Source organism: Moschus berezovskii, chromosome 5 (assembly GCF_049115385.1).
Source record: "Moschus berezovskii isolate FMDL1 chromosome 5, NW_MosBer_1.0, whole genome shotgun sequence".
In the NCBI taxonomy this organism is placed as follows: domain Eukaryota; kingdom Metazoa; phylum Chordata; class Mammalia; order Artiodactyla; family Moschidae; genus Moschus; species Moschus berezovskii.
The window spans coordinates 114,115,748-114,129,409 of record NC_142464.1 but is presented as its reverse complement, the minus strand read 5'-3'; the positions used below and the strand labels follow the sequence as shown (position 1 = coordinate 114,129,409).

General features: G+C 46.4%; 1 protein-coding gene across 1 annotated transcript in view; it reads right to left on the bottom strand.

Moving 5' to 3' along the window:
- The window catches only part of STX18 (syntaxin 18), a 115,639-nt gene that overhangs the window by 21,348 nt on the left and 80,629 nt on the right, over positions 1 to 13,662 (bottom strand). The window contains exons 3-6 of the mRNA XM_055434174.2: positions 13,013 to 13,128; positions 11,119 to 11,196; positions 10,893 to 10,959; positions 485 to 600 (exon numbers count right to left, since the gene is read on the bottom strand). Coding sequence (XP_055290149.2) covers positions 485 to 600; positions 10,893 to 10,959; positions 11,119 to 11,196; positions 13,013 to 13,128 — 377 coding nt within the window. The remainder of the gene's footprint in view (positions 1 to 484; positions 601 to 10,892; positions 10,960 to 11,118; positions 11,197 to 13,012; positions 13,129 to 13,662) is intronic.

Sequence of the window (13,662 nt, the reverse complement as noted above, 5' to 3'; positions counted from 1 at the left end):
CAGCAAACACGAAGCCAGGAAGCATATAAACTCGGACGTGCATGACATTGGCTCTGCTGGCTGATGGAGCCTGCTGACATCACACACTCCATCCGAGGCAGGATGGTCACGTCCACATAAGGGCAGCGCTGACACAGGTGCAGGGGAGGCAGCATCCTGCTGTTCCTGAGACTGACAAGCAGAGATCTCTGATGTTTCCTACAGGTTCTAAGGTTCCAGTCCCCACCCCATTTGTGCGTGGAGACGCAGGCCCTTTCTTGAGACCCTGCCAGCCCCCAGGTGATCAGGGGACCCCCTGCCCCACCCCTGAACTGGTGATCCAGTTGTGACCAAAAAAAGACTGCTGCTTCCATGTTTTCTTCCCTTCATGCAAATGCAAGCACCACAAGATGTCCAGGCCTGTGGTCCTTCTTGTTCTGCTTTGTATTTTTGCCCATACGTTATAAGGAAGAGACGCAAAGCACGATTTGATTTTAATTCATACCTGGATATTCTTCAGGGACAGGTTTTTCTTCAGAGTCTTTTGATGGACTATGTGAAACTTTTTCAGAAGACATGGATTCTCTCGTCTTTGCGTTTGGTTCTGGTTCCAGCTTAGACCTAAAGATGAAAACTTGGCAGTTACATCACTTACTTACACAGCAGGATTCAGCCTGAAAACAGACAGGAGTCACAGATGAGCCCTGCACCCTTGCCTTGCGCCCTCAGCTGGAGAGCAGAACCATGGCCTTGGGCCCAGCGACCATCCTGACACAGTTCAAGGGGGGCGCTTATTACAGGGCAGTCGGCACACCCCCGCCAGAGCCCACAGCCGGAGAGTGCCGTCAACAGGCGTCAAGGAAAGGATGCAGGAACTCACTCTACCTCCTGACCCCACACTCGAGACGTGGCAGCAAGGGCCAGCCCACTGCTCCAAGTCCAACAAACCCAGGAGTTGGCCGTGCACCAGTGCGGCTGAATAAATACACACACGTGTTACGTAACACACGGGATACACAAGTATCATCTTGAAACTGAACTGTAATAGCACGAGTCTTCACACAGCCACAGGGCGCGAGGCCTTGGCTCAGGTCTCTCAGCCCCACCGCCCGCCCTGTCTCACTCTCCTGCCTGCAGGAGGCCTCCTCTCTCCACCCTGTGCCCCCGCGCCTGTCTGTCCTTTCCCGGCAGTCACTGCGGGCCAGGGTGATCTTGCCCTTTTGTTTGGCTACTGTCTGTCCTGCACCCCTGGAGCATGTGCTCTGGGAGCAGGGCCCCGACTTTGTAAGTTGTGGCTGCTGTGCGGCCCTGGGTTCAAGATGAGTGTGTGGCATTCGGGGTTTAATAAATACAGGATGATTCTCAGTGCATTGTTAATAAGAGGAAAGAAATTTGGTTTTGAGATAAGGGGCCTTGTATTGGAACTCATACAGCACTATGAAAATTGTAGGCAGATTGCTAAAGAGACCTGTGATAACTTTCATGCTATGAGGCACAAAGACTCAGAAAGAACAACGCAAATGCACATCAGGATGATATTATTAATGCCAGCTAACATTTATTGAGGGTTTCTCAGGTACTGGGCACTCTTCTAAGCACCTTTATATGCATAAAATTAAGTTAATGCCATACATCCCTATAGCAGTTACTAGTATTATCGGCCTTTCCACAGAGGAGGAAAGTGAGGCGCCGGGAAGTCAGGAAACTTGCCCGGGCCAAACAGCGAGTGCACGGTGGGGCTGGGGTGTGGCCTCAGGGAACCCATCTTGGAGGCCACACTCTGAACAACTAACTGCCCCGTGAAGAGGGGGTTCTATCCACCAGGTTCTGTGAGAAGGGACTGCAGTGACCAAGAGAGGCTGAGAGAGTGGAGTCAAAGCCAGATGGGGACTTGACTCTGCAACTTTCCAGAGCCGTATATACTAAAATACACACTGAATCTCCAAAACGGCTGTCTCTTTCAAATAACCTGACCACAGAGGCCATTTTCATGTGTTTCTTTCTTTTTCTCTCAAAAGACTAGTTTTCTAAGAAAGGCTGTTTATAGGAACTGCTCCTCTACAACAGTAACAAAAGAATTGTTGAGTAATTATATGATCAATCACGCTAAGGGCTCCAGTTACTGAGGCTGAATAACAGCCACTCTAAAATGTATACACCTTGAAACAATAGCAACCACTTACAGTGGCTCAGTGGTAAAGAATCTGCCTGCAGTGCAGGAGACCTGGGTTCAATCCCCAGGTCAGAAAGATCCCCTGGAGAAGGAAATGGCCACACACTCCAGTATTCTTACCAGGATAATCCCATAGACAGAGGAGCCTGGTGGGTTACAGTCCATGGGACTGCAAAGAGTCAGATATGACTGAGAGACAAACATTTTCACTTTCACCATCTATTGGTGTTTCTGGGGCCAGGAATTTGGGAGCAGCTTGGCCGGGCAGTTCTGACTCATGAGGGCACTGCTATAGGGTAGAGGGCCCCACCATCTGAAGGCTTGCCTGGGGTTGGAGGAGTCCCTTCCAGGGAGGCTCATTCTCACGGCTGTGAGACGTCTCTTCCTCGTGGGCACGTCAGTGTGTCATTGGGCATGGTAGCTGGGTCCCCCCAGAGCAAGCAGTCTCAGAGACCACGGCAGAAGCTTCAATGCCTTTTTATAACAGTCTCAGCCTCCGTTTACAACAAACAGTCGTTTCTGTCATATCCCACTGTCCAGACAGTTCCAATGGTCCACTCAAGTTCAAGGAGAGGGAACACAGACCACACATCTCCCTCTCAGTGAAGCAAGAACAAAATCACATTTTAAGGAAGACCATGTGGGATGGGATGTTTGGGTTCAACCATCTTAGAAAAATACAGTTGACAGTCTAAGTATCACAGATATGCACAAAGATGAACAGAATTTCACAGAAGACATACAAATGGTCAATAAAGCAGAGGAAAAGGTGTCCAACAACATGGAGTAGCGAAACCACAGTGAGATACTGTGACACTGCCACTGGAATGGCTTAAAAAAGTTACCATCTCCACACCCTGGCGAACACAGGGAGCAACACTAACTCACACAGTGCTGGCAGTAGGGTAAAATAATAAGGCCACTTTGGAAAACCTAAGACAGTTCCTTAGCTTAAGAAACATCTCCACGTTGACAGAGCAGCTCTACTTTTAGGTATTTACACAAGAAAAATGAAAAGATATGTCCACACACAGATCTATCCAAGAATGTTCATGACATCCTTATCCATAACAGCCAAAACAGTAGAAACAACTCAAATGTCCACCAACAGGAGAATGGATAGACCAACAGTTCACGCAGTATAATACTATTCATTTGAAAAGAAGAAAAAGCTTTGGATAAACACAACATGGATAAAAAACTGGTTAAGTAAAAAAGCCAGCTGAGACCAAAACTGAAAAGAAAAAGACCAAACAAGGGCCTATCCTGTTTAACATTAAATGTATAAATATGATTATTTATTACTTCCTTCCTAACATTTTACCTCTAAGATTAGTTTTGGGATTTAGTATGTGGGCACCTTGGGCTGCCCAGGTGATGCGACTGGAAAAGAACCCGCCTGCAAATGCAGGAGACATGAGAGATGTGGATTCGATCCTTGGGTTGGGAAGATCTCCTGGAGGAGGAAACAGCAACGGTCTCCAGTATTCTTGCCTGGGAACTTCCAAGGACAAAGGAGCCTGGTGGGCTATAGTCCACGGGGTTGCAAAGAGTGGGACACGACTGAGCTACTGGGTATGCCTGAACCTAACCTGACACCTTAGCCATGTTCAAACTAGTATAACATGAGTAAGACATCCATTTGTCAGAATTTTCTTCCAGTAACTAAATAAAAAGTGATAGCATTTCTTAGCCTGTTTTCTCCTCTGTAAAATGGGATTGTAAAAGCATCTTTCTACTGGTTTATATGTAAATCTTTAGCACAGTCTACGGCAAGGGCTGAAAAAATTAAGCTATTACCACCACTCTTGCTACTGCTGCTTGTATCACTGGGTAACAAGAAAAGGCAGAGGGGTTAGATAGTCTTGAGAAAAACTAAAGAAATAAACAGTTTTTTTTATTCTGTCAAGATACAGATCAACAGAGGAAATGAAGAAAACAGCTGGCACAATCCATCAATAATTCAAAAAACTCAGAGATGGGAGAATACTGCTGCTATCCGTGTAAGGGACTCAGTAGGGTCTTCAGTCATGGGCCAACTAGTGCTCATCTTCCAGGCTGGTGCTGTGGAGAGGAAAGGATCTGAGGAGTCTTGGTAGATCAGCAGAGGAGAGAGGTCTTGGGGTGGTGGCCATGCCTGAGTGGCAAGGCAGCCTTGTCCTCGGCCACCTTCCTTGGTAGGACTGGCCTGATGTCCTCCTGGATGGTCTTGGTTGACAGGCTACTCCAGTAATTTCACAAATCTACTGTGGATGGGGACACAGTCCTTAAACTATTAGCTGACTGCAGACACAAAGTGGGTTTGGATTCTAGTCTGCCACTTGTCTGCAGTGTGATCGTTTCCTGTTGTCATTTTTTTCAATCCTCTGCGTTTCCTTCATCTGCAAAGCACTTTTCTACAAAGACGAATCTTGCAAACACTGCGTGAGATCACCCCTGACAACGTCCTTAGCATAGAGGTCGGTGTGAAGTGCGTACTGCTCTGGCTCCCCTTCTAAGTACTGGGCCTCAGTTTCCGCATCTGTAAAGTAGCTTCCAGTATCTTTTGTTCCGACCAATAAAACAAGGTTTGTTCTGCCTTTCTCCTTTCACTTCTTTGAGAATAAGAAACCTGGCTTTTGGTACCCTTCCAATATTAACACTCAAAATCACTGCAAAGACTAAATGACACCCTAGACCAAAAAAAAAAAAAAAGTATTACATAAAAGGTAAGTACTTTCAAAATCTAACTGCTATTAATTCAGAGAGTAGAAATACCCAGGGGTTTCTCAAGGGAGGTATCACTTAGGCAAACTCTTAAAAGAGGAGTAAAGTTTTGCCAGGCACTGAAGAGCAGAAAAAAAAATATTCTAGGCATAAAGAACATAGGTATGGAATTGCTGGGTCATCAGATGGTCATTTAACTTTGGAGAACTATTTGGCTGTTTCTAATACAAGGCTTCCCTGGTGGCTCAGACGGTAAAGGATCTGCTTTCAATGCAGGAGACCCAGGATCGATCCCTGGTCAGGAAGATACCTTGGAGAAGGGAATGACTATCCATTCCAGTATTCTTGCCTGGAGAATCCCATGAACAGAGGCGCCTGGCAGGCTACAGTCCATGGGGTTGCAAAGAGTCAGACAGGACTGAGTGACTAAGCATGCACACAATACAAAGTTACTTTATATTCCCACCAGTCATAAAGGAGAGTTCCAGCTGCTGCACACCCTCCCTGAAGTGTCACTTTTATTTTAGCCTTTCTAACATGTGTGAGATGAGATCTTTTAGCATTTTATTTTCTTGTGAAATAAATATAGTCACAGGCATAGTAATCTGAAGGATAGTACCAAGAATGCTTTTTACTGAACCATTGGAGAGTAATATGCCAACCTGATGCCCCTTCACCTCTGAATATTTTAATATTCCTAAAGATGAAAGTTGAATATTCATTGGAAGGACTGATGCTGAAGCTCCAATACATTGGCCACCTAATGCAAACAGTTGACTCACTGGAAAAGACCTGATGCTGGGAAAGATTGAAGGCAGGAGGAGAAGGGGTGGCGGAGGATGAGATGGTTGGATGGCATCACTAACTTAGTGGACATGAATTTGAACAAACTCCAGGAGATGGTGAAGGACAGGGAAGCCTGTGCTTTATTTTGTCTTTGGTCACCGGCAACTTTCAAACTGGTTTATGTCCTTTTTGCAGGTCCCCATCACTCTCTGAGCCTTCCCTTGCTTTCTGGTACAACAATATGCTCCAAGTTCATTTTTTACTTTCCCTGACCCAGCCCCAGACTCAGCCATTTCTGCAAGAAGCCCTGGTTCCTGGAAGCTGAAATTGTTATTTAGAAGCCAAGATCTGAGTGCTAAACATGCTTATTGCCTCTGGGATGTCAGTGTGTCTCGGCAGACAGAGCCAGAAAAATCTGTCTGCTTTTGCAGACCTAGACACGCATACACATTTACGACCACATTTAATTTCTATGTCCACCTATGTAAACTGAAAACCATGAGTTCACACCAATCCTTTTCATTCTAATCCAATTTCCCTTTCACTCCCCTGAGAATCTGAACCTGGCTTCCATTATTCTTATACATTTATTATTTGATCAATCCCCCTGCATACAACCAATCTGCCTTTTCCACTGCCGCTCCTCCCCTGTTCTGGCTCAGGCTCTTACTGCCCATGCTGAGCCAGCCTTCCTCAGCTTGCTCAGGCTCTGAGCTGCCCCGGGAAATGTCCCCATAGCTGTGGACATCCCCCCTTACTCTGACCCACTCCATGGCTGCAGGACTTAATTGTTCAGGAAGAAGGGCTTACCTGACTTTTAAATAAAGGGTTCCATTAATATCTGTCATCCTTTGTGTCCAGAGTATGCTAATGTGCCAGTTTTTAATTTAAAATGAACAAAAGACTGCAATGCAGCAGACTTAGACGAAGTTGAGTGCTTTTCTCTTTTTTTAAGTGATAAAAACAGATCTAATTATACACAGGATGTCTACTGAAATCCTCAGGGAAATTACAAATTAACTAGTTGGAGGCAATTTGAAAAAAGCAATTTTTAAAAAGTCATCAGAAAGATCAGTTTATGCTCCATCATTTACTTTAATTGATTTCTCTAACAGAAAGCTGAGCATTTCATAACTGCAATCAAAACAGTTTCCACCTGGTCAACATCTGTTTCCAGGTCCCTTATTTGAAAAACTGTGGGATTTTATATAAAATTTGGGAAGAACATAAGGATAGAGAGGAGAGGGAGAGAAACAGTTTTTCTAGGTCTGAAACAAGAAATTACATGGAAGAAGTTCTTTGAAAATCTTACATAAAGCCCTACACAAATATTAGAGAAAAATGATAACTATTTCAGAGTGCAAGGAGATAAAAAACCAGCCCATCCTAAAGGAAATCTGGCCTGAATATTCACTGGAAGGACTGATGCTGAAGCTGAAGCTCCAGTACTTTGGCCACCTGATGCGAAGAACTGACTCATTGGAAAAGACCCTGATGCTGGGAAAGACTGAGTGCAGAAGAAGGGGACGACAGAGGATGAGGTGGCTGGATGGCATCACCGACTGGATGGACATGAGTGTGAGCAAGCTCCGGGAGTTGGCGATGGACAGGGAAGCCTGGCGTGCTGCAGTCCATAGGGTCACAAAGAGTCGGACACGACTGAGTGACTGAACAACAGCAACAATCTCTCAGCAAAGGCTCCAGATAGAAAGGAGACAACCCACACGGATCCTTAGTACTGTGGTACTCTCGTTTCAAGGATGGCTGTCGGACTAAGGTGTCCACCAGGGCACAGGTCTCCTGGACTCCCCTGGACTCCCCCAGGGCAGGAAATGGATCACATCGTCTAAGCCATCTTCACACTTACAGATACTTACTTCATACTGAGTGATTTTCAGGCCAGTGCTATTCAAGTGTGACCCACAGACCAGTATGAGATTATGAACTGTTTGTTACTGGTCTGCTATGAGTAAGTACAAAAATGAAGAATAAGCATTTAGAAACATCCTGTCTCTGATCAGGGTCTAGACCAGTTCAGGTGTTATCAAACTGCTGTGGTGGGTCACCTGAGCGGGGGAGAGGGACAGAGAATATACGAGTGTATTATGAAGGGCATTCTAGGCAAGAAATCAGAAAGGATAAAGGTACAAGAATGTCAAAGGACACAAGTAGTCAGCTTTGGTCAGAGCATAAATCCATGGGGATCAACTGAAAAAACAAAAGTATTATGGGCCTGGATGCCACGTTGTGAAGGTTAGCTTTGTAAGACACTGGGGAACGGGAGTGCTACAAGTATACATATGTTTTAGGCAGGTGCCCTCTGGGGTAAGGAGAGGAAACAACTAGAAGGGAGGGCTGGACTACACTGAGGTGGGTCACGCCGTTATTTCCCTCAAGGTCCTCTGCTCAAAGCAATTGGCACAGGGCAGCTATCTGACAGAAGAGGAGGCTGAACTTCACAGCCTAAATGAGAACAATTCCCACCTGACTGACCTTAATTTATCCAAACCTCTGCTGATAACCAGGAGCTGAGGAGGCAGCAGCAAGATCCCCCTTCTTACCTTACTCTAGAGACCTGCTAAGTCTCAAGGGTCAGGGACCACCTGGAATCAGGAAGCAGAAGTTAGCATCTCTTTCTGTGGGCGTGAGACCCAGTGACCACACCCCATCTTGACAGCACACAGAACACCGTCAGAGCCCTTGTTTCTTCTCCCAGGACCTGCTTTGGGTAAACACTCTGCCTGCCCTCCTGCCTGAGCCATTCTTCTTTTCTGATCCTTTATCCAGATTATTTTCATTCAACCTCCAACACAAAGCCCATCATTTGAGATAACCCTGGTTAATCTGACGTTCAAATCTGAGTTCAGCTGTGTAACACTGGGCAAGCAACCCAAATTTCTTGAGTCTCAAGTTCCTCTATAAAATGAGATACTAGTAGTTACTAACAAAGTAGTTGTGAGGATTAAATGAAACAAACATACTGCCTGACACATGGCAAATGCTTAATAGCAGAAAACAGTATAAGTTAACATGTGTTAACCACTCACTACTCCTTGGAAGAAAAGCCATGACAAACCTAGACAGCGTATTAACAAAAAAGAGACATCACTTTGCCGACAAAGGTCCATATAGTCAAAGCGACTGTTTTTCCGGTAGTCATGTACAGATGTAACAGTTGGAGCATAAAGAAGGCTGAGCGCCAAAGAACTGATGCTTTCCAATTGCGGTGTTGAAGAAGGAAATGGCAACCCACTCCAGAGTTCTTGCCTGGAGAGTCCCAGGGACAGGGGAGCCTGGTGCGCTACTGTCTATGGGGTCGCACAGAGTAGGACATGACTGAAGCGACTTAGCAGCAATTGCGGTGTTGGAGAAGACTTTTGAGAGTCCCTTGGACTGCAAGTTGGTTGTATATTGTCATCCTGCTTATTTAACTTATATGCAGAGTACATGAGGAACACTGGGCTGGAAGAAGCACAAGCTGGAATCAAGATTGCTGGGAGAAATATGAATAATCTCAGATATGCAGATGACACCACCCTTATGGAAGAAAGTGAAGAGGAACTAAAAAAAACCCTCTTGATGAAAGTGAAAGAGGAGAGTGAAAAGGTTGGCTTGAAGCTCAACATTCAGAAAACGAAGATCATGGCATCTGGTCCCATCACTTCATGGGAAATAGATGGGGAAACAGTGGAAACAGTGTCAGACTTTATTTTTTTGGGCTCCAAAATCACTGCAGATGCTGATTGCAGCCAGGAAATTAAAAGACGCTTACTCCTTGGAAGGAAAGTTATGACCAACCTAGATAGCATATTAAAAAGCAGAGACATGACTTTGACAACCAAGGTCTGTCTAGTCAAGGCTATGGTTTTTCCCGTGGTCATGTATGGATGTGAGAGTTGGACTGTGAAGAAAGCTGATCACTGAAGAATTGATGCTTTTGAACTGTGGTGTTGGAGAAGACTCTTGAGAGTCCCTTGGACTGCAAGGAGATCCAACCAGTCCATTCTAAAGGAGATCAATCCTGGGTGTTCATTGGAAGGACTGATGCTAAAGCTGAAACTCCAATACTTTGGCCACCTCATGAGAAGAGTTGACTCACTGGAAAAGACTCTGATGCTAGGAGGGATTGGGGGTGGGAGGAGATGGGGACGACAGAGAATGAGATGGCTGGATGGCATCACCGACTCTGTGGACATGAGTTTGAGTGAACTCTGGGAACTGGTGATGGACAGGGAGGCCTGGCGTGCTGTGATTCATGGGGTCGCAAAGAGTCGGACATGACTGAGCGACTGAACTGAACTGAACTGCAAGAAGATCAAACTAGTCAATCTTAAAGGAAATCAACCCTGAATATTCATTGGAAGGACTGATGCTGAAGTTGAGGCTCCAATACTTTGGCCACACCAACTCACTGCAAAAAGCCCTGATGCTGGGAAAGATTGAAGGCAGGAGGAGAAAGGGGTGACAGAGGATGAGATGGTTGGATGGCATCACCGACTCAATGGACATGAGTTTGAGCAAGCTCTGGGAGATGGTGAAGGACAGGGAAGCCTGGCGTGCTACAGTCCGTGGGGTCGCAGAGTCGGACATGGCTTAGGGACTGAACACCAACAACAAAGGATATCCAGTTGTTCTAGCGCTCATGGTAAAAAAGACCATCCCTGTTCCACGAAAATCGCTTTGTACCTTTGTGGAAAATCAACTGACCAATATATGCATGTCTCTCTATATGGACTCAAATTCCAGTTCTGCCACCTCCTGGCTAAGGGACATGGGTGAGTCACCCCACTTCCGAAGCCTCAGCCTCCCCATGTGTAAGATGAGGGTCATTGCAGAACCTGTCTCCTGGGGCTTCTGTGAGCTAGAAAAGTGTCCACCACGGAACGTGCCCAGGGAATCCTGGTCACAGCAGTTCATGAAAAAATCGAAGCTTTACAAGCATTGAGCTCTACAAACTTTGGGCCCCCCTCGTAGCTCAGTCAGCAAAGAATCTGCCTGTAGTGCAGGAGACCCAGGTTCGATTCCTGGGTCGGGAAGATCCCCTCGAGAAGGAAATGGCAACCCACTCCAGTATTCTGGCCTGGAGAATTCCGTGGACAGAGGAGCCTGGTGGGCTACAGTCCATGGAGTCGCAAGGGTCTGACACTACTTAGCGACTAAACCATCATCATCATCCTCTGCAAACTTTAGCTGCTATTATTATCATTACTATTGTTAATTAAAGAACACCAATGAAGACAATACTCACAATCTTTTCTTGTCCACCACTCGCTTGACTCGGATGGCTCTTTGTTCTGAGTAAAGTTTACACACTCCTGTCCAGGGGAAAATACCAGAGACCATTTAAAACTGCTTCTCAGGCAAAGGTATCATTACATACAGTGAGACATTACAGTCTTCAGTTAGCAAAGCTAAAGGTTGCATCCCACCTATTGTGAAATGCCACATGTGACCTTTAAGATAAAATGAAATACTTTTTAAGTAATCTTCAACGAAATCCAAAACGGCAGTCCTGTGCTCCTTCACTTGCTGAGAGTGTATCTCCTTGTGGGCTGAAACAGAAAAGGACAATATTCAGGGCTCTATATTCAATTACACTGAAGAACAATTCATCAGCTTCCTTACAACAGCTTCTTTATTAGATGTATTCTTAAAAACACAGCTATAAAACAAGTCCTGTGTCAAAATATTTCATTTTTAAAAGAGTTAGATTTATGAGGCTTCATGAGAGTAAAAGATTAAACCTGCAGAAAAACTACAGTCAAATAATTTATGGTTTATTACAAAGGGATCGTGTTTGACGTGGGCCATTTCTTGAGAGCTGACCCCGTGCGTGTTAACAGGATTCAATGCTCAAGCCGACCTTCAAGGACCATTTTAAATCAGACTCAGAGCACACACTCCCCTCTGGCTGTCTGGCTGCCTGTCAGCTTGGGCTGCTCCGCCCTCTTCCCTCAGCCACTCACAGTCACCTCAGCTCAGGCCCTGAGTGAAACCTTCCTTCTCTGGGAAACCTTGACTCTTGGAGCCACGAGGACGCCTTTCTCCTTTGAATCATCACTTCTTAGAGTCTGTGCCAGTTATATTTTGGTAGAGGCTGAGTACCCACAATGTGCAGGCACCCTGCCAGTACTTTACACAAATTACTGCTAATAGCCCAAACAATGCCGAAGGCGATTATGCCTGTTTTACACATGAGGAATCCGGAAGGAGCCCAGGGTCACATGGTTTGGTACTTATTTCTCATTGTATTAATGTGCATGTATTTTCAAGGTATCTCAATGAATGTCCTTAAGGGTAGGGGACATGATCTGTTTTCACCACAGGGCTGCTGCTGAACCTGAGGTTCACATGGGGAATTTAACGGATTCATAAAATTATACACAAAATTTGATGCATCTGCATATTTTTTCGTGGCAGGAAAGTCTACAGTTTTCATCAGACTCTCCACCAGGTGGTCCATCAGGGTTCAAATGGAAGCTACCCAAACAAAAGTCAGGGTCAAGCACAGCAGCATCTGACCACTTGAATTCCACGCTTTGTAATGTAATCTGCACCTGCTTAAGCAAACGAAGAGAATCAAGGAAGACACCTAACTTGGGAAGCCGTCTCAGTGCCCCAGTAAAAACTCAACATCAATGAAAGTGAGATGGCAGTAGTAACCCTAAGGCTAGCTATTGTTCTGAGGGTGCTAGGAGAATTTAATTCTCATCATGACCCCAAAAATGGGCTTCCCCATGGCTCAGACAGTAGAGTCTGCCTGCAATGCAGAAGGCCTGGGTTCAATCCCTGGGTTGACCCCAAGAAATATGCCATATAATTGTCTCCATTTTTTAGATGAAACTGAGACCCAGGTGACTAAGTGACTTGCCCAAGGCCACATGGTCTGAACATGTGGAGCCGGCGTGGGTGCATAAGCAGCCAAGGCTCCAGGGCCGTCCTCGTTACCAGGAGCGCCCGTCACTACAGTTTACTGCTCCACGTAGAGAGCTCAGGGTACCGTCATGTGTCCTCGTTCACATGCCATCAACCGCTGCCCACTCAATGCCGCCCAGAACACAGGCACGCCCGCACACACCTCCACACGCCAGTCATCTTCTCTGACCCTGGCCCCGAGGTAAACTCTTGGTTCTGTCTGGAGAGGTCCTTTCCACCTCCCTCTTCCCATCTGTTTAACTTGAATCATGGCCTTTGCACGATTTTTAACAGCTTAGGTTAAAACACTAGTGAGGAAAAAGAAGACTTGGAAAATTCTGAGACTGAAACCTAAATAAGAGCACAAGGGAGAGCTTCGCCTGGCTGTGCCACACGCAGCCTGGGAGCACTTAACCGCGAGAAGGCCGCCGTTGCCTCTTTCAGGGCACGCACCTTGCGTTCTCAGCTGCTGGATCGCTTCTGAGCAGGTCCGCATGAACGTCTGAGCGTCCTGGTCTATCTGGTCTCGTTCCGTGTCCGTCATTCTCCCGTGTTCAGACAAGACGTGACTGACGGGGAGAGAGAGGACAGAATGAAGGGGCGGCAGCAAACGCCCACACGTGGAGTCTGGATGGGGTGAAGGGGAGAACAAAGCTCCCTGCTGAAACGACCGCTAAGCTCAGACCTGAAGGATGACGAGGAGCTGGCCAGGCTAAGAGGTGGGAGATTGCTCTAGACGGTGGAACCAACGCATACGAAGCTTACAGCCCCGAACTCCATTTTCCTGACCATTCTCTCTTGACCCCGTGCAGACAGCCTTTTGCCCTCATCCCCCCACGGTGGTCTTCACTCTCCAAGGTCACCACTGGGGTCATCCTTCCCCCCAGGGTACTTTCCACCCACTGGACAGTGCTGATGGCGCTCCTTCCCTGATCTGCTTTCTCCTGTCTCCTGATTACATTCTCTCCAGGTTCCCTCTCACCTCCCTGGCTGCTGGTTTTCAGGTTTTTTGTTGAAACCTTTTACCCATGGGTTTCCCTGGTGGCTCCGACAGTAGAGAATCCACCCGCAATGCAGAAGACCTGGTTTCCATCCTTGGGTTG